The sequence below is a fragment of the Leptosomus discolor genome, chromosome 25 (assembly GCF_034619465.1).
Source record: "Leptosomus discolor isolate bLepDis1 chromosome 25, bLepDis1.hap2, whole genome shotgun sequence".
In the NCBI taxonomy this organism is placed as follows: Eukaryota; Metazoa; Chordata; class Aves; order Leptosomiformes; family Leptosomidae; genus Leptosomus; species Leptosomus discolor.
Window position 1 is genome coordinate 4,453,211 of NC_141415.1, and position 24,049 is coordinate 4,477,259.

Here is a 24,049-nt window from a genome sequence, read left to right on the forward strand (position 1 = left end):
GATACATCTCTTGGATATGAGATTGAAGCTTGATGCAGCTTGTCTTCCCTGTCAGAGGGTGCCATTTGTAGTAGACATAATGTTTCCAGTGAAAAGAGCCGGTAGTCCCAAGTCAGTCTGTAACTACTGATTGAAGTGAGCCACTCTGAGCTTTGGTCCTTGTCCTGTAAAGGATGCTTTCAGTTGCTGCTGTTGGAGCTTGCCCAGTCTGTTACTGAGGCTTTTGTATGTCAGTGCTGTGGGCAGTTCTTCAGCTGTGTGTGGATGTGCTCAGGAGAGAACAACCTTAGCTCTGTCTGCTTCGGTTCTGTTGTATGCTGAATGTTCTTCCTCGCTCTGTAAGTGAAGACGTGAAGGAAACGTGAGTGATACTTGTGAATGCCTCTACTCAAGCGCTGGGTCATGGGTGCGTCCACACTGCTTACAATACAGATACCTGCAGTCTGGCTGGAAGTTCTTTGACCTCTGCAGAATACACCTCTGGAATAGTTTGTCCTGTCAAGGAGGAACGTGAAGTGTTCTCAGTGCTTGTCAGCAACTTCACTGGCCTGGAGTCAAGAAGAGGATTAGCTCTTTTGACTGTACTGCTGTCTTTTTGGTGTCTTTGAAATTGTTAAGATTCTTCTTGTGGCTTTATGGCAAGATTCACTTTTAGCTGTGTCGTCATATCCTGTTGCTTATAAGGATATTCAGCTTTATCAGCAATGCACCTCGCTTATTTCTCCTCCAAGCCTGTTTTCAGTCTTCTTTTGATTTTCATCTCTGATTTCTCTGTGACTGACCCTCCCCTTGAGTGATTTTTAAACAGTCAGTTTTGTGTCAATCATTTTCTCACATCAGTCTGTGTCAGAGATGATTTTATTGCTGGGGGAAGTTCATTCTCCATTTCCCCAGCAGGTGGTATAAGTTCTGTGTGCATGAAGAACAGCAGTTCTACCTCTGGGGATATTTACTGCCTTAAGTCCCTGAGATCTGTTGTGTCACCAGGGTCACATTCGTTGTCTGTTGTTAAAATGCTGGTCTGTGAAGATGCCTGTTTCTTGCTAGCGCATGGCTAAAGAATTCTTCTGTGAGAATAATGCCATAACTCAAGAACCTGCCAGAGATACCTTTCAATCTTTGCTGTCCCACACCCGTGCTTAAAATAGTGGTCCCACCTGGAGTGAGCAAGATGTTTTTATTCTGTCCTGTGCTTCATATGCCCACAAGGTCCATCTTCCTTGAAAAGGGCAAAACATTATCTGAGCCTGCCTTCTGCCAGTGCTCAGCTTCATGATTATTCTCCAGAGGTCTAGATGTCGTATGCACTTAAGGCAAAGAATCCAGGAAGATGCTTGGCTGCATGGTGAGGACATGTATACATTCTTGGTTTTCCCTTTCAAACCTGTTTGGAGTTGATAGGGTTAAAAATAAATCTTCAGTGGTTTCCAGTCTGAATCACTTCTGGCAATGACAACAGCAAGTCAGCATGAACATGATTTTCGGTGCGTTTTCAGTCAGCGCTAGGGCCCTCCAAGTGCTCTGAGGCAAGGTGAGTTGTGATGAAGTCACATGTAAGAGCATGCACCCTGAAACGTGACTTCATCTGACACAGCACAAGCGTGTCTGTGCGTTTGGTAAAGTGGCGTAACAGTCACTTACTAAAGAAACTTTCTGCTGCTTGGCTGAATGGATGCAGCCTGGGTTTTTCAACAGACAGCCTTCTTGTTGCCTTCAGTGACAAAAGCTTTTGTCACACGTGCTTCCAGTAGGCTGCCGGGAAGCACAAACCAAGTTAAAGCAGGAGCAAGGTGACCTGCCGAGGCCTCCCCTTTGTCTTTTGGGATTTAGGCTTATCTTGCTTGATGTGCAATGCTGGTGTTCTGTTCTTTTTGATCTTTCCCATACTGGGCATATGTAGAGAAGCAACTGTCAGCCAAGTTTGTCTCTTACTTGATGGCGTTAGCTTCCAGGCAAGCCTGAAACTTGGAGAACAGTTATATAACAGCTCCACAGGTAAGTCTCTGCTAGCTCTTCCCAGAACCAGGGTAGTTGTTTGCTAGCCATAAATGTGACATCTGTGTTGACCTGGGTATTTTAGATGCCGTGTTCAGGTACATACTGACTTCTTCCCCTTCTGTTCTTTGAAATACTCCTACTGCTAGGGATCATAGTATATGTCTTTTGCCTTCTCTTCCTGGGTATAACTCACTTCATTGGTGAAGGTATTTGAGATGTGCTGCACCCCATAAAACTTTCCAAATAGGTTTCACTCCAGAACTATAAAGCTCCTGTCCCTAGTGGGCACTAACACATCCGTTTGTCAGAAACAAAGGCTTGTGCCTAATATTCCTTCCATCAGTCCATTAAGACCTGTGCTTTCTGTCAAGAACACCTTAGAACCTGCAGGTAATGTCTTTTGTCTAGCAGGTGGTTGTCTGTGCCCGTGAAAGGTGTCATAAATTTGATCTTCCAACTGAGGGTTGGGATTTGGTGGGGGTTTTATTAAGCCTTTGTCCTGTACAAGCTATGCTGCAGGAGAGGACAGTGAATATCAGATACCACCAAGGAGTGGGCAGAACTTGACTATAAAAACAAACTTTGCAGGACACAGAGGATGTTGTAGCCTGTTACGTGTTGCTGGTTTGTGTTCTCCAGAGCAGCTTTGTGCTAGCTGACCAAACCTCCTGTGCTGGAGGAGCCCGCCGTGCAGTGTGGAAATGAAGAACGGAGAAAGTTCTTCCCCTCAACTGCTAGGATGCAGGGGATTAGTTCCTCCTTCTTAGACCTAACTGTTGAGATGGGGGGGGTTACACTGTGATGTTACGTGGTGACTATCTGAAATATCATCTGTTTTTCTTAAATGTGGTTTATGGTGATTTTTCCCTACAGTCTGACCTCACAATGGAAAAAATATCTGCACTAGAAAACAGTAAGAACTCTGACTTGGAGAAGAAGGAGGGGAGGATAGATGACTTATTAAGAGTAAGTATTTAAAGTGGGACAGCTCTTCTAAAAGCTGCTATTTAAAGATACCTAGAATTGCTTGTGCCGGCTAGGCTGCAGAGCAGGATTTTGTATACAGTTCGTAGAACCAACGCTCGCAAGGTAAAACAAATCTGGTCATCCCTTACTTGCAGGATGATTGTCTGGCTCGTAGATACTCAGTTTGGGGCTGCTTGAATCCACAAGCAGCGTAGCAGTGACTGTGGCTATGCAGTGCCGAGTCGTCGTCGTTCAGGTGGTTGTGTCCTCAGCAGTATTGTTGGCCTGCCTTCGGTTATTGCACACTTGTGTATTTTGCTAGCTAACCTAACAAGTTTATCTGCAGAATTATTCCCCTCTTCTAAGTATTGAGGAGCTTACTCAGCTTTTTGTTTAGCCTTTCAGTAGACTGGGTTGTGCTCTGAAATACTCATTATGAGAGTCAGTGACGTGTATAGAGATGAGGAGAACATCTTTTGGTCAAACCAAAAGAACAAAGCTTCTCTTAATCCCTTAGTATTCTTCAGGAAAAGACAAATACCTTTAAATCAAGGATCTTGTCTTCATGGAGGAGTTCAAATTGATTTAGCTTTCATCAGCTGGAGAGGCATCTGTTGTGAAGTGTTGAAAAGGGTTAGAAGGCACGTTAAAGGGGGAAGGCCCTCTGAGTGTGTCTGGTCTCAGCACCTAAAAAAGCTAAGACAAGCTCATAGAGACATGCACAGAGGCACATGTGGGTTTGTGGAAAACAACCCATGAAGCAGAAAATAGATGTATTTTTTTTACCATTTGCTGTTTAATCAGAAGCCAGACTATTGGTTGGAAGGGGAATGGTTAAATTTAACTTTTTATCAGTGAAAATGGTTCACACAAAATCCTGCTGTACGCTGTGGTGGTGTTAACCAGCAGCTGTTGCTGGGAGCAGTCTGTATAGCAGGGCTGATGGATAGTAACTTGAACAAGAATTTCATTGGAAGTGCAAAGGGAGTTACCCCATCCTTTTCCTCTGCCAATATTGTGGCTAAAGAGCGAGAACAGTCCAGGGATGACTAAGCTATTTTGAGACTTGGTAGCTGTGGCAAGGTCTTAATGTTTAAAAAAATAAAAATATAATTGCTTATGCTTGTGTTTAGTCTCTCTGTACCTTAGATCCTTATATGTAAACCAGGATGATAGCATTTCGCTCTTCTGGAGGGGTGTTAAGATTCAAGTGGGTTAAAAATTGAAGAGCTTGGCTTGGCCGTTCTGCTAAGAGGAACCTAGTCTTTTTTTTTTTTTTTTTTCTTATCTTGCTGATTTGCTTGCTTTAATCTGATGCTTAGAGCTAGCTGGAGAAACTTCTTCTTAGGTGATGCTTAGTTTGTCTCTTTGAGTTGTTTAAAGTCAAAGGCTTTTCTTTGCTCGCTTTTAGGCCAACTGCGATTTGAGACGGCAGATCGATGAACAGCAAAAGATGCTGGAGAAGTACAAGGAGCGGTTGAATAGATGTGTAACGATGAGCAAGAAGCTTCTTATAGAAAAGGTGAGCAGGGGACTTGCCACATCTCTGCAGTCACAGTTCATGTCCTTGAAAACTTCTCTGTTGTCTTTTGAGCAGTGATAACCTGCTCCCATTGCTTTAGTGGTAAAAGACAGCTGGAATTCTGTCTTGAATTATTCCTCTGCAAATAGGAACATAATCCTTAGACTGCAATGGTTCAGAATGTTTTGGTTTGATTACTTTTCACAGTCTCAAAAGAGTGATTTTTCTTGCTTAAGTGAAATAGTCTGAGCTCTAAATGCAGCGGGCATTACTGGATTTGGAAACTCATACACCTGCAAAGCAACGTTGTCCAGCTCTGGCAACACAAGAGCAGTATCCCATTGTGCAGTGAAATTGCCAGATAGGCTCCATGACATGGGCAAGTGATTTAGACCTTTCCTTCTTTCAAACAGCAAAGCTGGAGATCGTTGCTTTATATAACACTCAAAACAGCACATTAAAGACACTGAGGAAAGTGCCAGGCTGCTGTTCACCAGCGTCCAGGCTGCCTAAGTGTTGAAAGATTTCCTGATGAGTGAACAATGTGGGGGTTTGATTGCTCTTTCACCTGTTGGCCAATTACATCTATTGTTTGTGGGCACTGGATGGGCAAATGTACCAGGGTGCTGGCCAGTACGTGCAGTCTGTTTGAGTTGATTTTGTCACAGAGATGATTGTTCTTGGCTGAATGGGACTCTCCTTTCTGGGAGTATTTGTAACTCTGGGCTAGGTGTTAGGTAGTCCTGGCGTTCAGGTGGGTGGTGTGTAGCTCCAGGGAGGAGCTCTGGTGCTTCACCTTTAATCCTGACTATCTGAAACTTTGCCGCTCTCATCTCGGGCGGTGGAAATTTCCTCTCACTTACTGGAAACGCTGTGGACAGACACCACCACCAGATTTTGTGCATGTTGGTGACCTAACAGATTGTGTCACTTCTGGGAGTGGCACAAGTCTAGGACTGAGCTGGCTGATCACTGTATCTTAGTCTAAACAGTGATTCAAGGTGCTTTTTCTTCCTTCATCTGTCATTTGAGCGAATAAGGACCTGATCAGAGCCACGTCTGGAGTCTAGCTAAGCTACTGGTACAAAGGGATAGTTATAATCGTAGTGCTAGACTGGTTTCAACTGATCATAGAATGGGTGAGGTGCCCAAGCAGTAATGGGGAAGGAAAGGTGAGGTTGAAATGTTGGAAAGGAGAGGCAGTCAAACAAATGCCTGTCAGACCAGTGTGAAGCACCAGCAATAATTTGATCAATGATTTTCAGCGGGGTTTCAGATAAGCAGTGCTGAAACAATGGAAAGTGGTGAGAACTGGTAGTGATTTAAAGCACAGCTCTTAGCTGCTAATTTATGGCTTATATTTTTACATGTGTTTTATTTTGTTTTCAGTCCAAACAGGAGAAGATGGCATGCAGAGATAAGAGCATGCAGGATCGATTGAGGCTAGGTCACTTCACCACGGTGCGGCACGGGGCGTCTTTCACCGAGCAGTGGACAGATGGCTATGCCTTCCAGAACCTCATCAAGTGAGGACAAACAGAGTTGTCTTTGACTTCAGAGGCAGAGATGGAAAAAAACTAAGCAGTTCTGTGTGTGATGTCTTGCATGTCGGAGTGTGAGAATGGTGTGGCTGATGGATGAAAGGCTCGGACAGGAACTCAAGCTACTGACAACGGGGAATGTTTTCACGTTGAAGTGACAAATACATTTCCACTTAAACCTCTAAGAGATTTGAACTGGAATCAAATTGTTTGAGTTGGCCCCTGGGCTGGGAAGCGGTAGGCTGCCCTGTTGGGTATTCTCAGCGCACCTACTTGGCTGTGCAGTGCTTAGGGTGGAGGGGTGGATCAAATTCTCACATGTATCATGAGTCAATCAATTTGATTTGCATACTTGCATACATTAGTCAAGGAAGGCTAATTAGCTTTTTTTTTTTTAAGTATGAAGTAGAGAAGATTAAAAGACAAGATCCGTACTATTTAACTTCTTTTGCCTCCTGGTAACAGTGATCAAAGGGGCTGCAGAAACCTGGAAATGAAGATCAGAGACCCTTTTATGCAGGATGTTAATGGAAATATCCAGTCTATTCCCACCTGGCCTAGACCTTTAAGCAGGACTTGGCAAATTAATTGCATTAGAGAGAGCTATGTGTGATCCTTTAAATTCATATCACTTCTCTGTAGTCTGGTAGGGAGGTGCAGCTTAAGAACTTCCTAATTCTTCCTTAGTTTGTGCTGTAAGACCTGGAAGAAATACTTCTGGAATATTTATGTGCAATCTCAGTCTCTTTTAAAAAGTGAATTAAGTATGTAAATGCTCAAGTCATTTAGACTTGAAATTTCAAGAGTGCTTTTATCACTGTAAAATGTTTTACGATAGTCTTTTTATCTTGGAGGAGGGACTGTTTTCTTAATGAAATAGTGGCTGGTGTTGGTTATATTTGAGAACTAAGGATAGTTTAACTGTACCCTTGAAGTATGAGGATACTTTCTCAGACAGTGTCAGACTTCAGGAATAGTTTTTACAGGGAAGTCTGAGATTTAGAACAGAGCCTTCTAGGAAAAAGTGTGTGGAAAGTTAGTGACTTGCCATGGATACCTGGGTTTTCCGTGAGGTTAGCAACTCCTTGTTTTTCGATATCCTTAGCATGAATAAAACCTTTCACTTACTGAAAGGTTTCTGTGGGCCAGGAAAAGAATCCCCTTTTATGTAAAAAATACCTTTAAAAATCTGAGTCATAATGTTTGGCACATCCCCCTTTGCTGTACAAAAATATTTTGTTACTAATCTTACACGTACAACTGATTTGAAATTCATTGCTCCAACCCGTTAAGAACAGATGCTGAAGGCAACCGAGTACGTACTGTTAGTTATCTGCTTCATGGGGTTTTTTCTTGTCTCCTTTCCAGGCAACAGGAAAGGATAAATTCCCAGCGGGAGGAAATAGAAAGACAAAGAAAAATGTTAGCAAAACGGAAGCCACCTGCCATGGGGCAGACCCCTCCAGCAAGCAATGAGCAGAAGCAGCGCAAGAACAAGACCAATGGAGCAGAAAATGAAACGTAGGTTACGTGGCCTTCTCGGTGCATTGCGAAGCTGCCTGCTTTGATTAGAGCACAGAACATCTACGGGGAAATGGAATCTTGCCCTTGCCTCTAGGCTTCGCTCCATGTACAAATGAATATTGTGGAATTAGCCTGGCATTCAGCAACATCTGGCTGCAGTTCTAAATAGTTTTCATTGGAGTAAAACAAGGATCATTGCTGAGTCCAGACTTTGTATGAGCTTAACTTTTGTTTTGAGTGCAGTAACTTTTTCAGTATTCCTGTTGCGCCAAGTTTGAAAAGCGGTGTCTGTCTTAAGTGTTGCAACTTCGGATTTGATTTTGGTATTGCTGTGATATGTGATGCCTTTTTTTTTAATGGGAAGAAAAGATGGTACACATTTAGAAGGCTTTGTTTCCTTGTACTTTCTGGTGAGGCTTTTCAAACAATTGATTTGGTATACTGAAGAAAAAAGATGCTCTCTATAAACACAGCGCATTAAGCATTGACCTGTATTTCCAAAGCAGTCCTTTGCAGATACCTGAAAGGGAAAAGTAGCTGAAGTGCTACTCTTCCTTCTCACAGAAGATTCCATCTTCCCCCCCACACACACCTCTTTTGAAGTTATCAATGCTTTAAGAGTCCCAGTGTTCTTAGAGAGGAAAGCTGTCTCTCACAAGAAATTCAGAACACTGTTTTTTTGTAAGTTTTTGTGAGTTGGAAGTATGTTAAGTCAGAGACTTTCCCCTCGCTTCTACCGGTTTCCTTTACAGTCTTCATTTTATTGCTGATGGCTAATCCCATAACTCTGTGACATGTTTCTTTTTGCACTGTGAAATCTCCTGGGCATGACTTGACCTCAAGTTTCTAGAGCCATTTGAATTCTTGGGCTTGATCTTTAAAAGTGTATGTGAAGCAAAAGCTCCCACTGCCTTTTGCAGTCACAGCAGGGATGGCACGTGACTGGGTGAATTGTGGTCTTCAGGGTGCTCTCAGCAACCCGAGTGGTGCCCCCAAATAGGGTGCTGGTGCCTGCAGGTCAGGTGTACCGTATTGGAGGGCGCTGCGTGCTTTCTGCAAATGAGTAGCTTGAATAGAGACATCTACCCCTCGTTCTGGCCAAGTGAGCTTAAAAAGACCCAAATAAAGTTTTAAAGCTGTCCTTTTGCGTTGCAGCGTGTGAGTTTGGAGAAGTGACTTGAATGTCTCTGCAGGGATATTTTGAAGCGTTGCTGTTCATTGTGGTAACTTTCACTTCGAAGGGACAGGAGGATGCTTTCCCCACTTCTGTAGGGATGCCTTTCCCCAGCAGACTGGTGCTGCTGTAGTGGGGCTTGTTCTGCAGACATGGCAGCACAGGTCTTGATGTCCCTGGAAATCTGATAATGGCTGTGATACCCAGTGAGCTTCTCCCTATGTTGTGAGCCTGCCTTGATGTAATCTAGCTCTACCTGGGTTTGCTAGTAAGGCTTTTTGTGCTATCAGGTCTTTTTTTTTCTCTGTCTTTCTTGCTAGTTTATCGTTCTTCACTGATATATTTCAGGACTTTATGGTTTAGAAGAGCTTCTTGTGGCATTCTTGATAAAAACTGCTTGCCAGTGTATGGATGTGGTTCATGTGGAGTGTTTTAGCTTACGAAAACATTGTTTTTGCAAATCAGCTGAAGCAACTGTACTGACTAACTACTTGCTTAATCATTAGTTATCCTGTAAATGCATTTGTTGGACCAATGTGTGTCAGGTACAGAATTTTCTGATTTTTGGAAGGAGGATTTTTTCTTGTGGAATTCTTACACAAGCTGTCTTTTAGGCAAGTTGAATATAAATGTTTCTGAAAGTTGAATGAGAAGCAGACAGCCAGATTCCTTCATTTGAGTTTTGGTTCCTCTTTGGTTCATGGTTGTTGCTGTGTCTTAAAAAGGAGAGGAAGGTCATATGATGCAAATTTAAACATGCACTCGTCTGAAACTAGTTTCTAGCCTGTGAATGAGAAAAAGATATTTCATTCAGGAAGATTAATCTGCTGGGGCTTTCTGTGGTTCGTTAGGGCAGCTTGGGCAACCTTAGAGTCATCAGCTGCACTAGAAGTAGTGTATTTCAAGCATGTTTCTGTGAAACAGGGTAGTGTTTGTCTTAGAGCCCCCTTGATTTTGGTAATGCTTGCTGCTAACAGGCAGCTATTTTGGGCATTGTTAGCCTGGTGGTTCTCATTACATCTCTTGCTTAATGAGTGGACTGTTGGTGTTTAGCCCTGTATTTCATTTGTGCAGAAGAATATGTGGAAAGCTTGTTGCTGCTTTATTCAATTGTCTTTATTCCTTATACAGCAACACCAACCAAAGACCTAAACTTTTGGGATGGTCTCTTAGATTAGCTGAATCTGATTAAAATTCAGGCTGTCGGGGGGAGGGTAGGGGGTGTATGAATTAGTATGCTTTTATGTGGGATGACACAACAGGTAAATGTTTATGGTACTGGCTGTGTTTGTATCTTTAATTTGTAATAAGCAGTTCCTTATGGTCAAGATTCTTTCAAAGGGAACTTGCCTTGTGAGTTTTGCCTTAAATTCATCAGCTGACAACTGCTTTAGCACTTGCTTCAACTCTGTGGACCCTCTGCGTTATCAACAGCAGAGAGAAGCTGGGGCATTTCAAGACGAGCACTTAATCAGCTGACTACGACCTCCTCTCAATTTACTGTACAGGGAGCCAAGGTCCCATAGCCCTGCACAGACGTAGGACACGGTCCCCTCCTCAAACTAGTTGTGGTGCTGATGCTGCGGAGAGCGCATACCCTAACCTTTGTACTGAGTACTGTGCAGGGCATAGCTGCTGCCACGGGAATCCCCCTGGGATTTAGGTTCAAAAGGGATACTTGTATGCTGTCACGTGCATATCTTGTTTACAGAGTAAACAGATGCAGTTGATATGGGCTTCATAGCTTTACGTTCACATGCCTGATGCTGTTACCAAACTCCTTGTTGGGAGTAGTGATAAAATTAATATAGTGATTCGTTTTTCTGATGAAGAAAAATGATTAAAGATCTCAGCACATCATTACATTTCTCAAGTGATGGGATCTGTCATTATTTTAGGGTAAGGCTGTGCTTTGCCTCTGCCCTACGTGGCAGGCTTTGGCTATAAAAGACGTTGAAAACATGATGAAACTTTTCTTGGCCAGCCACCCAGGATGATAACGTTGTATATAATTTGCCATCAAACAATGGGGATTATTCCCCTTATCCCATGGAAAATTCAAATGGAAATCTAAATGGAAGAATAAGATGTGGAATACTTGTGCTTTGGTGTTCCATGTTTAGATATGGTTTAGCTTTCTTTGTTAAAAGTCCGTCGCTATCCTAAATAGGTGTTATTAGGGACTTGGATTTGAATTAATATGTGCTTTATCAAGGTTTAAGCTTTTGGTCTCCTTTAGATTGGTTATTTAAAAGAAAAAAATTGCAGAGTTTACCTACGAAATTCCCTGCTGGCTGTTGACATAACTGAATAGTTGGTGCTTCCACTGGCTGTGTGTTCTGCAGACTGTTCGCTTTATCGCACACATTGGAACCTGATGCATTGGGTCTGTCTCTTCCGTGCAGGTTAACGTTAGCAGAATACCACGAACAGGAAGAAATCTTCAAACTCCGACTAGGTCATCTTAAAAAGGTAAGAACTAACTGCAGAAAAGGCTTCTCGGTAGGTTTTTGGTTCGGTGTTCTATGAGCAATAGCATTTCTTTGCAGAGGTCACTACTGTTTGTTTGATAACTGAGGGAGCTTTGTTGCTTGAAAGGGAGGGCCAGAATTTTGTAATCATTTTTTCCAAGGCAGTGGTATTCCAGAAAGATGTTCTTTGCTTCAGTAAATAATTTCTGTGTGTTTACAGTTATGACTTCATGCAGGGAGTTCCACTGTTCCGCTGCATCTTACTCTGTCGCTATGACCTGCCTAGTGCTGGGCTCTGTACGTGTCTTATATGGGGGAACACGAAATGATGGACCAAGGGAAGAAAACTATAAGAACACACCGAAAACTGTTAGAACACACCAAAAACTACAACTACCGTTGACTTTCCAATTTCTTTGCAATATCAGAGTAACCAGCATTATCAGTAACAGTCTAATAAAATCTCTTGGGCTTTTGGGAACTAGTACTGTTTAGGTAGTTGTAATGCACGTTTGTTTTCAAACACATTGGCTTCAGTAGGACCTGTACCTGCAAGTGAGGTTATATTTAGATAAGCTATTGGTTACCTTTGAAGTGGTTGCAATAGCCTATAAATAAGTTTTCAGGGACACTTCAACAAATGGAAGTACCTGGGGGGAAAAAGTAGATGTCTTCTGTTGTATCCTGGTTAGCTGTGATCTCTGCTAAGGCCAGAGAGTTTTCTTTCCCGTACGAAACAGAAAGGAAGTGTGCAAATGCATTGCTGGAGTCCCTCTTCTTTTCTCAGGTGCTGCCTGAGCTCTAAACTTAGTTTTGTCCTGACACACAGTTGAATGCAAGGCCTCATTAATGCTGCTCTACTCCTTGTTATTTTCGGTGGCAAGGGAAAGTTAACGCACACACGGAATCTGCTGGCACTCTGCCCGTTGTGGTTTATGGACCTGTGAGCAGAGATAAGTGATATGGGCAGGAGAATGCTGCAGGCATGCTTGCTCTACGGCTTCCACATTGCTGGAGGGGATTAATTGCAGGTCCATCTATGCTGGCGTGTAGTGTGCCACCCTGGAACAGAGGAATCCATTTGGAAATGGACCTTAATGGAAAATGAAGTCATGTTCTGGGATTGTGGCATTGTCTGAAGCTGTGCTTATCCTTCTCCGCTTTTGGAAACTGGCTCATTCTTTATGCCTAAAAATAGAACAAGTTCAGAAGGGAAGGAGCAGAGTCACAAGACAAATGGGTAACTATGTCCCTTGAGTCATATATAACAAATAATACTGCTCAAGGCGCGCATTTTAATTGAGGTTTGCAACCCTGTCCACAGCGATGCGGATTCTGGCGTCATGTTTGAGGGCACCAGAACTTCCAGCTCTACAAACAGCGTATCAGAAGCTCCACATGGCACTAAGTTACACTCTGACCTGTTCTATCGCTTACCACTAATATAACCCGATGTTGTCCTTTCACATTCTCCATCCTCTTCAGATCTGCCCCATCCCCGTGTGGCATCATGACATCCCTGATCCTTATTTCTGAGGGCTGTCCTCTTTCTGTTATCCCAGCAAACACTGAGTTCCTCCAAAACCAGCGGCATAGCTTTTAATCAGGGAAGAAGCAGCACCAGAGCAACAGCGCTTATTAATTACAGAAAATGTTAAAAACTAGAAGGCGTGAAGATATGTCTGCTCCTGTCTGTGTGTAGGTGTAAACAAAAGTGGCCAGTCAGTTTTCATTCCTGCCGCCTTCTACCTGACTCTTAGTTGACTGTGATCATCTCTCTAATCTCCCAAACAAGTTTTTCGCCAATAACTTCTTCACAAATGGAATGACGTTTGTGTTTCCGTAAATCAGGTGGAAATGCTCGCTGCATTATCTTACGCAGTGTTGTGTTTTCCTTTTGGTTTTGTCTTGTGCAGGAAGAAGCAGAGATCCAGGCAGAGTTGGAACGGCTAGAGAGGGTTAGAAATCTACATATCAGGGAATTGAAAAGGATACACAATGAAGATAATTCACAGTAAGCACATGGGATTCAGGGACAAGAATGTGTAACAATTTTTTGTTTGTCCCCTTCATAACGGGAAACACTTCATCTTTTTTCAATTGGTGTTACAGTTTAGTATGTCACTTGACTGGGGGGTGGCATGGTGATACAACCTGAAGTTCATGTGAGAGAAAGGCTTCCAAGTGCATCAGGGTACCATTATATAGCCTTTCATCAGTGCAAAGTGATCAAATAGTGTCAAATCTGTCAGTCGTTAACAGGGGTTTAATATTTTTCTGTCTTAATGCAAAAATGTTGTTTCTAAGCCGTGTAGTAGCTGTAATTTATTGTGCAGTAGATGGTATTATTTCTGTCAGTGTTCTTAAACTGTGTTTTTCTCACCAGATTTAAAGACCATCCAACGCTAAACGATAGATATTTGTTGCTACATCTTCTGGGTAGAGGTGGCTTCAGTGAAGTATATAAGGTAAATTTGAAGTGGCAATCTGTGGTGTAATCTGAATCTGCAGTGAAAGATGGCAGTAAGCAGAATTTTTACACTTGTTTACTCAATGGTGTGTGTGGTTGTGGAGGGAAGGAGGACAAGGCACATGTTGCATCTGGCTTGCATTAGACAGCAGGCTTGAGATTTTTGGGTTCTGCCCTTGTCCTCAAAGATCAGATTTCCTGCAAATGTGTATTTCAAGAAAATGTTGCACCAAGTCTGCAAATTTTGTCAGGACAGGGAAGCAAGCCACTTGTTTCTTCAAGTGCCACACACAAATACCTTAAGTAGCAAAGTTTTATTGAGTATGGCATAGCAAGTCTGAACGTCACCATAAATTAAGAAAATAGCTCCACTAATAAGAGCAAAGCCTTCATTTCCTAGGGGCAGGAGGCTTTTTTTCTTCTGTGTTCATTTTATACTCTGAAGTAGCAGACAGGGTGGGTGGGTTTGTAGTCTTGGGACTTCCTTGGAAGTAAGGATTGCTTGTGTGTCAGCACGCTTACATGGCCAAGACCTGGGATGCTTGCTGTTTGACTGTTATGCTTAAGGCCTTTCCAGTTCTAAATACTCCCCATCTCTACCTAGTAGTTCCTAATTCATGTTGAATTTGGCTAGAATGAAATAACTATGCCAATGCAGATATTGGAAACTTCCTGGTGATTTATTATTTTGATGCAGTACAACAACAGATATCTAAACCCAGGGGGGCTGGACTGCTCAGGTAGTGAAAAAAGAGTGTGAACTGTGTGTATGTACTCTGAATTGCTCTTTGGAGGCTTTGCTGACTAAGTAGAAAGCCTTGGCTCCACAGATGAAAGCAAGAGGGTATGAAAGCTTTATGACTGCGCTTAGGAGTTGTAACTATGTTATTAAAACAAAGAAATGCTTAGTCCTTCTTCTCCAGGGTCTTGGCCAATCTATTAAAGCCTTAGGAAGTTGAGTATACAACTTTTGAGGCGGACACAGTTTATCCTTGTCTGCTTACAATAAGATTTTGCACTGTCCTATAAATTATTAGCTCTTGCTGCTCTCAGAGCAGGTAAAAGATTACCACATTTCTCCAAGAGCACAATTGCCAGTGGTCCATTCTTTCAAGACTGCCTAAATAGCACGAAACTGGAGGGAAAAATACAGCACAAGATTTATGCAGTTCTGCCATTGAATTTTCCAGCTTCTAAAAAAGCTGAAACCTTATGCTCCAAGATGGGAAGGCTGAGCTACCAATGTGAAACAACATATTGAAAATCCTCTGTATGTTTTGGGGGTTTTTTAACTGAATGTAGAAATGGTTAGGTGGCTTGGGGGAATAATGGCAGGGTCTTTCCCAGTGTGATTAACTGTCTATATTTTGGTAATTTGGCCTTTCTGATCCCATTGTAGCTCTGGTGGTAAAATGTCAGCATAAATGCGGCATTAGTTAGAGCCCATGGGGAAGGTCAGATTAAAGCACAGAATATTCAATTGTTTTCAGAGTTGCTTGGTTTCATTAGTGAAACTAATTACATCAAAATGTGGGTTTGCTCTTCACTCAGTATGTCGTAATGCTTATTTCCTGGGTGGGGATATTGGTTTGTTAGAGCTTGTCTGCTTTTGCAGTATTAACTTGAAGTTGTGATTCCTACTGATTTTCAGCTCTTCTCTCTGCAGGCATTTGATTTAACGGAACAGAGATATGTAGCTGTGAAAATACACCAGTTAAATAAAAACTGGAGAGATGAGAAGAAAGAAAACTATCACAAGTAAGTAAGGCTGTAAAGCAGCCAGCCATGTTTCCAGACTCCTCCTGTATTTGGTTATCCAGTGCCTGTGAACAGGCTGCCATTTTGTTTTCCTGTGTTTTGCCCCATTTTGAAAGCCACTGTCTGTCCCAGTAGCTATTTGCAAAAGTTATGGTCAGATTAGAAACGTTTTAAATATGTGCACACACAGACACACACATGGTTTTGTGTAAGCGCTACGGCACAAGGTTTTAAAGCACCAGTAGTGCTCTGTGAAGAAAGTGTTGACGTGGCGGCTCCTCTCTGAAATGTCTGAGCTCTGCTCTTGTGGGAAACAGTTGTCCGTGCCCATCTGCCAGGTACACACCTGCATTGTGCTCCCTGAAAGCCTTCCTCTTCCATTTGTTTCCCAGAATACTTGATACTTTCACGGGCGATTAAGGGTCAACGTGTGTCATAGCCTAGAAGGGAGGTGCAGGAAGCCTTTTGGCGTTGGTCACACGTGCTCGCTAACGCCATGGGTTAGATGAACGCTGCAGAACGGCAGCCAAGCCTTCTCAACAGAGCTTCAAAGATAAAGCTGTGATCTTAATTCCCCAACAAATCACTGGAACAAACTAAGCTGAATTTGAAGCCTGGAAGTTGGGTTGGATGAGGTTGAAGCCTGGATGTTTAACACCCTGGAATTTTTCTATAACTTGCTGATTTTTGTATTCAGCTGTCTTGGATTCCTTAACGATTTTTTTATGATGTTATTCTATTTTGGCAAGCAGTACCATTAATCAAAATTAGTTATTTTGTAGTATTGCCAGCATTTGAGGTGCACTCGGATTCTGTGGTTCTCAAGAACTGTTCTGTGCAGTTCCTCGTTTGCTTGCCTTGTCTTAAGCTGAATAATGTGCATGGGTTTGATTGAAGTTGGACTGCTGTGTGGTATGTCTGGGTTCACTATCTGCAGAACATAGAATTAAGTCACTTGTATGACTAATGCTCAGACTTTCCTATTTTCAGACATGCGTGTAGAGAGTACAGAATTCACAAAGAACTGGATCATCCTCGAATAGTTAAGCTATATGACTACTTTTCGCTGGATACTGACTCGTAAGTTATGTTGCTGTGTCCTTTGACTTGATTTGACCCGTTCACTACAGGCAAAGTATTCGGTCTCTTAAAACTTTAGGGAGAGTCCAGCGAGTGTCCACACCAATGTTACAGGCTGTACTGCAGAGATACCTGAGGCTGTTTCAACATACATTGGTTTTCTAGAGATGCTAGCTCACAAACCAGTAGGCCATATTAATGTCAGATATGGTGCTTTACCAGTAAATCCTACTCCTTGTTGACTGGGGCAAATCCCCCAGCTGAGACAGCTTTCTGCTTCTGGATCTAGCACTTAATGGGGGATCTCTGGCCTTTGTGCTATTGAGCGTTGAGGACTGTGCTCCTGGTAGCTTCTTTTTAGAAAGGGATTAATAGGCTGGAGGACTATTAATTTAATATGTTGACCAAATAGGTGAGTCTTACAGACAAGCAATAACAACGTGTTCTGGTTGCTATCAGGTCCCTTAATTACAATTACTGTTTTGCCTTCAGGTTTTGTACAGTGTTAGAATACTGTGAGGGAAATGATCTGGACTTCTACCTGAAACAGCACAAGCTAATGTCGGAGAAAGAGGCGCGATCCATTATCATGCAGATTGTGAATGCTTTAAAATACCTAAATGAAATCAAACCTCCCATCATACACTATGACCTTAAACCAGGTACGCTGTGCTGCTAGCTGACGTGCTTAAGGATGCTGACTAAAGGTAATGGGTTATAAGTAACGTGGGGAAGTTTACTTTGGTCAGACAGCAGAAAGGAGACAGGGCTCTCTGGGAAAACTAACTTGCAACAAGAAAAAAAATAACCTACAATGCATAGAACATGCTGTGAAAAGGGTATTGTCTCCCAGAATTGCAACATAAAACAAGGAAGTCACATTCCAGAAAAAGTAGCCTCCTTGTTCAGAATGAGCACTTGAACCACCAAGTGTCTGTGTTTGGTTTCTTAATGTCCTGCTTGTATTCTGCTGTTGAGAGCTTCTGTTATTGCTTCATAAAGGCTCCCATAATTGCTAGTGTGTTTCATGTTCGCATTCTTCTGGCTTATTCTTTCTGTAATCATCTGCCTGAAAAGTTGGAGGCAGAAGCTAACTTGGAAGTGTTTGTTTTTTCATACTCTGTGGCAGCTCACAAAGCTGAGAACATACAGTCAAACTGCTCAGGTCTGCCTTTGAATTCAGTAACACCTGCCGTGTAGAAGGTCCTTTCCAAATGTGGCAGATTTCCCTTTACCGTTGGGCAGAATCACGAGGGTAAAGATGGAAGTGCTCTCTTTTGGGGTGGTGTGTGTTGGATACATAGCTTTTTGTCCTAGTCCAGTAAAATTCAGCCATCTCTTTGGGCAGTTATCCCTGGCTTGTCTGCCTATACTGGTGGCACTTCATCAGCATTGTGTAACTGGTATGTGATGTGGTTTATTGCGTCAGCGTGAGGAATCTGTACGGGAGGTGGTGCTGTTGCGCTAGTTCTAGTGACCCGGTTTCTTCCCCCAGCTGCCGACTGTTGGGTTGTCTGAGCATGCCGCAGCGCTCTGCCTACAGTTGTCTAAAGCTGTGATTCATCCGCTGCCATCACGCACGATTCTGCTGCTTTATTGTAGGCTTTGAGAAAAACAGTGATACCTGACTTCTTGATCCTTGATGGATTTGTAAAAGACTCTTGCCTAAGCAGTAATTGTCCTTTTTGAGCTTAGAAAACCACTGGGGAGCACTGCCAGGAAGGAGAGAGTTTCTGGCTTGTTGAGAGGTCAGGGCAAGTCAAGACTTCTGGGCAGAATGAGTCATAATTGTGTATGCGTGCTTCTCTCCTTAATCCTCCTCTTTGACCTGCCCTTCCAACGGGACCTTTGGGAGGGGTCCAAACAGCACGGGCATCAAGCTCGTTTGGGTGGTAGGGCTCAAAGTCCAGAGGCTCCAAGTAATGTCGGGCCACTGGGTCATTGAAGAATGGGCAGATCAGTTCGAGCACTTGGTGGGAGCTGAGTTGGCTCAGGAGCTCAGGGTATTGAGTGTTAAAACATCTACCTCGGGCTGCTGCAGCTCACTGTGGAGGTTCCTTGTTCTCTCATGCAGAGTGCCAGAGTTCAATGTGATTTTATTCTTGGGTTTTTTTCCTGCTAGATGCGTATCCTAAGGGGCTGTTTCCTTCCTCTGTCTAGGTAACATTCTTCTAGTCAATGGTACTGCATGTGGAGAGATAAAAATCACAGATTTTGGACTTTCCAAAATCATGGATGATGACAGCTACAACTCTGTGGATGGCATGGAACTGACATCGCAGGGGGCTGGTACTTACTGGTAAGCATCACATGGGGCGCTTGCAAGTTACAGGTGGAGAACAGTTTATAAACAACTTTGGATCTATGTCAGCTCTGTATGTGCTGCCATTGTCTGTGACCGCTTGAGACACTGGAGGTTTGAGAACCTGGAAACTGCTGCTGCTGTCACGCAGCTCCTTTTGAGGCTGGCAGCTTTTTACTTTTCAGTGGGTTAGCGTTTATACATTTGAAAACGATCTCTTATCCAAAGGGCCTGGTGAAAAACTGCGTATGCTGCATGCTGCTGGGGTAGCAAGCTCTGAAGTGGAGCTTGGCTGCTGTTTCACAGTCCACAATGGCACTGTCTAACAGTTTAAGCAAGGAGGAGAATACCATGCCTGTTTGGAAATTCAGGTACATCGGGGAGTATTCCAGTGAAACGAGGAGGTGAAAATCCATAGTTAACTCTTACAAAAGATGTAAATCTCGCATATATGTAAATAGTGCTGCCTATAGCCAGGGCTTCGCTTTCAAGTGTCACATGAAAGATGTTTTCAGCAATACTTTATCCTTAGTGCCAAATGTTGTCACTGCATCACCCATGGCTGAGAGCAAGACCTAGGGGGAGTGCCACTGAATGTGATTCTTAGCTATTGCCCAAGCAGCAGACTGTCACTACAGGCAGCAGTCGTACGGGAACAGTTGTTAAGGCATTCTGTGTTGTACAGTTTTGTTCTGTTCCTAAAAATGAAGCTAACTGGAGTTTGAGCAAGGCTGAGTGTCTCTAGGACATGGCATGTGGCGTTGTATTTCTAGAAATATGTATTTTGGCTCTGTGTTTCTATTGTGGAATTATTGGCCAAGCCCTTTTAAGAGCAAATACCAGTTCTGAAGATGAAAGGAGATGGGGTTATTTTACGTGCTCTGGTGAAAAGAAGCTGACTGTGCTGACTAGCTCGGACCGAGTGTCTGGAGCGTCGTTGGGATCCGTTTGCAGAAGGGGTATGCATGGGTGATCTTGGCCCGAAGATGCACAGGAATGAAATTGGGTCCCTCAAGTCCCAAGCCAATATCTGATGACAGAAGCTGAAAAAAATGATTGAAAGTATTTGGAGATGCTGCTCATAACCTGTTGTCACTTCCTTCTGATTAGGTATTTGCCACCAGAATGTTTTGTGGTTGGGAAAGAACCTCCAAAGATTTCAAATAAAGTTGATGTCTGGTCAGTAGGAGTCATCTTCTATCAGTGTCTCTATGGCAGAAAGGTAAGAAGGCATTTAACTCCTTTCTTAGTGGTGATTCCCAAACCTTTTGGGAGGCAGCCCTGGCGTCTGCTTCCTTCTCCTCAGGCTTAGAAGGCGCTTCCACCTTGTCTCCTTGGCATCAGTTCCAAGGCAGAGTCCACGCTAATGAAGTGGGAGAATTTACTAGGTGGTGTTTTGCTCTACATGGCACTTCCTTCAGAAGCAATGTTCTGCAGAACAACTCTTTCCATTGGGCATGTTCCCACTGAGACCATTCTGGGCAGGACAAGTGTATTGCTCAGGGCCAGACACCTGAGGTTCTTGATCTGGCGCTGTTTTGTCGTGCTTTCAGTGCACTAAGTCTTTGTTGAGCATGATATTGCTTGATGGCTGCAAGTGGTTTAGAGAAAAAAAAAGTAGGTACCAAGACCCACTCTAGAAGTTTTTAGGGTGGCTTTTGGAAGGGAAGAATCTGGATCAGGAAAAGGTGATTTGTCCTGAGAAAAGGTAACTTGTTCTATAACAACAGAAGAAATAGGTTGGAGCAGGAAAAGGATTCCATCAGCTGTTGTTTTCACGAGTCCTTGGTAACCAAGTGTTGTGAAAGCCTCGCCTGACAAACACACCGTGTTGCTTAGTACTGTCAGTCGGATAAATGGTGGAACCAGCCCAGCAAAGATTGAAGTGGGTGAATCTCCTGACAGCTTAGATGGGGGAAGGCCCTCTTGCAAGTGCCGAAGCTGACCTACAAGGTCTGGAAGCAGGCGGAGTTCTCCCCTGCCTGAGCCGGAGACACCCCAGACGTGTTCCAGCCTGGTCCCTTTTGCTGAGTTTAAGCGTGGGAGCAATGTGTCCTGCTTCCCCAGCTGGAATCTGCAGCACCTTCACAACACTCACAGGCTTCTGGCCTGGAAAAACGTTGATGTCAAGTGATGATAAACAGTAATAGTGTGGGGGGTTTTAAGGCCTGTCATCCACCTTTAACAACTGTCTTCCATTTATTCGGTAGCCCTTCGGTCACAACCAGTCACAACAAGATATTCTGCAGGAGAACACAATTCTGAAAGCTACCGAGGTGCAGTTCCCTCCAAAGCCAGTAGTCACGCCAGAAGCAAAGGTAAATCTCGCAGCGAGTTTGATCGCGCTGCGTGGGTCGGTCAGCGATCGGCACTGGCCGTTCCTTCCTCTTGGTTTCCCTGAAACCGGCAGGAGTTCTGTGTTCAGCGCTTGCCTCCTGCGGAGCAGGCGGTGGCTTCGCGTTGCAGATGTCAGGCTGAGGACTGAACAGAGCGCGGTGTGGGCCGCTGCCCGGGCTTTCTCCTGAGGAAGGATGAGCTGCTGCTCTAGGAGCTGGGCTGCCTCTGGGGTCGCTGGGGAAGGAATTTCGGCGCTGGGGTTGTCAGATTGGTCCCGCTCCCAAAGAGTTCTCTGTCAAAGAAAGCTTCTTCTTTCTGTCCGTCTGCTAATTCTTGTTTTGCCTTTGGGGTGTCTGCAGGCATTTATCAGACGCTGTTTGGCCTACCGAAAGGAGGATCGGATAGATGTCCAGCAGCTGGCCTGTGACCCCTACTTGCTGCCTCACATCCGCAAATCTGTATCCACAAGCAGCCCAGCTGGAGCTGCAATTGCATCAACCTCTGGATCATCCAATAACAGTTCTTCAAACTGAGACAGAGTAATAGGCCAAAAACTGCTTGAGAAACCGGCAAAAAGACTTTCAGAAACAGCTTTGAAATAAAGGAATCTGCAAGGGTCTCAAGAAACCTGTACCAGGTGCTTTTTTTCTCTTGCTTTTTTCCATCCATAGAGCATGACAACATCAACTTTCATCAAGAAAACCTTCGGCATCTAGGCCAAGCCATGTGGATAGGAGATGGCTTGAGGTTTGTCCAGTAAATGACCACAAAAGGGTGGCTGCTCTGAGCAAGGAGGGGAAACTCAAGAAAATACACAAAGACATGGTTCCATGTACTGTGAACTTCTGAACATGCAGCCTTGGGGAATCCAGGACGCCGTGTGTGCTTCATATGAAGAATGTGGACTTTGGAAAAAGACTGGGCTAGTCCAGTGTTGATATTTAAACATTGTTCTTTTTCTTTTAATAAAGTTTAGGTAACATCTCCTGAAAAGCTCGAAGCACCAAGGTTCAGCTGGGGATGGTATATGACTCTTTGCCCTTTGGAGGGGAAAAAAGTTGATCCTGCCTGTTCATGGCACTAGAGTTAGTGTTTTACCCCTAATTAATTTCAGTTTTTTAAAAATAACATTTTTTTGGAAGAAAACAGTTTTCTGGTCTTAAAGTGAAACCCGTATTAGCAGGTTCATGGCAGTGTCCATTCTGCAGATGGTGCAGCTTTCTGCTCCCTTGGGGTGGCCTCTTACGACTAATTCACCTTCTCAGGAGGGCGGTGAAGCCCCTAGGAGAACAGGCCTGCGTAGAGCTCCTGTGATCAGAGTGGATCACAGCTCAGACTGCCACAAGGTTTTCAGCTGCTGCTTCACAGCTCTCACAACGGTTGCACCTTTTTAATTTATTTGAAGTGCTGTTCTTTTTGAAACCCCCCCCCTGACGTGTTCATGACGTGCTCTCTGCTCTCGTGAGCATGACAGCTGTTGACTGTTGAAAAGGCAGGCAGCGAACGGGAAGGGATCTGAGCACGGCTCAGTTGATCACAGGGGTGATCTGTGCTCATGCAGTACTGTACATATCGTGTTCATGTTCTAAAAATCCGAAGCTGAAGACTTGTCTGCTCTTCTCAGTTAGGTAACGTGGCAGCAAAGCTTCCTCTCTCCCTTAACACTTTCCTTTTAAAACTTGCTGACTTTCCTAACTTGCTGCCGTCGCTGCATCTGATTTCAAATGAGAGGCAACGAGATAATGTTCTTGAAAGGAGCAAACACCCTAATTGTTATTTTTGTCTCCCTTCTGTAATCAGCCTCCAGGGGTCTTACACCTTCCGCTGGAGTCTGCCTGCTGTGAAACGCAAGCCTCTTGTCCCCACTCTGCCCCCTTTTCCCCCCACATTGAAGGAAAACTGAAAACACCCACAGAAAGCACAGCACTTGAACATGTGGCAGCCAGGTTGGAGTGCTCCTAACATGTGGCAGGAGTTCATAGCCAGAAATATTTAAAGATGCAGTGTTCGAGAGCGAAGCTGGTCTTGGGCGGGAGCTGAGCGGTGCGCTACTGCAATTCAGGGTGGTGGTTAAAAAACAAATTACCCTGTGCCCACTTCCTAACCCAAGACCCAGACCACCGTGGCGTGGACTATGCTCTGTGTGGCACCTCCAGGCTTGTACCCGCAGCACGTGGGCTCTTTGGGGCGCTCAGTGCCCAAATGGTGTTCTCGGGGCAAGCGACGTTCTCTGTCACGCGCTTCTGGAGAGAACTACCACTTGTCTGCCTTACTCTAAGCCATCGTCTGCAAATACTAGACTGAAACTTGATCAGGAACTTGTGCTTAACTGAAAAATGGAGGAATTGAAAATCTGTTGAAATTAAGCAATGGACATGGAAGTGGAGAACTCTGCTGTTTTGATTCTTATTACTATTTTTGTAGTGACTCTTGGGTTTTCATTGGATGTATTCGCTTGCAGCTGCATTAAGGTGGTCTCTAAACTAGTGTTTTAAACAAAGAAAAGAAATACTGCATCTTTAAATCCTCAGCCATAATTTCTTAGCCCTTTCCATCTCTGCTGCTCTAGTGCAGAAGTTAACTGTTTAGCAAGCAGCGCTTCGACACGTCTATTCAGCCTCTGTCGGGTGAAGTCAGGATTGATGCTTCATCCCGTTTGCTGAAACGGATGATTTGTGTGCGGTGTCTGTCCGCATCGGGGAGAACTCTAAAAGGGTTTTTCTATCCCGGTCCTGTTGTTTCTTGGACATACACTATGTGCTATCTCTGTGGGTGTGATTAGTTTCGTGTCAGATGCATTTATTCCTGCTGTGCGACACCCACCCGGGGCCTGGGGACAGCGTTGGCCTTTCCCAGGGCTGATAGCAGTGAAGAACCCTGGTAGAATTCTGGCTGCGACACCTTCC

At 43.9% G+C, this 24,049-nt stretch overlaps 1 protein-coding gene across 4 annotated transcripts in view; it reads left to right on the top strand.

The window, feature by feature from the left end:
• TLK2 (tousled like kinase 2) overlaps positions 1-23,813 on the top strand; it is a 68,252-nt gene extending 44,439 nt beyond the window's left edge. For 3 of the 4 annotated variants that reach the window (XM_086477996.1, XM_086477997.1, XM_086477998.1), the window contains 14 exons: positions 2,872-2,964; positions 4,376-4,486; positions 5,876-6,012; positions 7,396-7,548; positions 11,131-11,197; positions 13,113-13,210; positions 13,583-13,664; positions 15,333-15,424; positions 16,415-16,504; positions 16,997-17,166; positions 18,665-18,803; positions 19,917-20,028; positions 21,017-21,124; positions 21,503-23,813. In XM_086477996.1, coding sequence (XP_086334122.1) covers positions 2,872-2,964; positions 4,376-4,486; positions 5,876-6,012; positions 7,396-7,548; positions 11,131-11,197; positions 13,113-13,210; positions 13,583-13,664; positions 15,333-15,424; positions 16,415-16,504; positions 16,997-17,166; positions 18,665-18,803; positions 19,917-20,028; positions 21,017-21,124; positions 21,503-21,676 — 1,626 coding nt within the window. In that variant the 3' untranslated portion in view covers positions 21,677-23,813. Of the gene's footprint in view, positions 1-2,871; positions 2,965-4,375; positions 4,487-5,875; positions 6,013-7,395; positions 7,549-11,130; positions 11,198-13,112; positions 13,211-13,582; positions 13,665-15,332; positions 15,425-16,414; positions 16,505-16,996; positions 17,167-18,664; positions 18,804-19,034; positions 19,069-19,916; positions 20,029-21,016; positions 21,125-21,502 lie in introns of those variants that run through there. The other variant, XM_086477999.1, reaches the window with a different exon arrangement.
• The last annotated feature ends 236 nt before the right edge of the window (positions 23,814-24,049 follow it).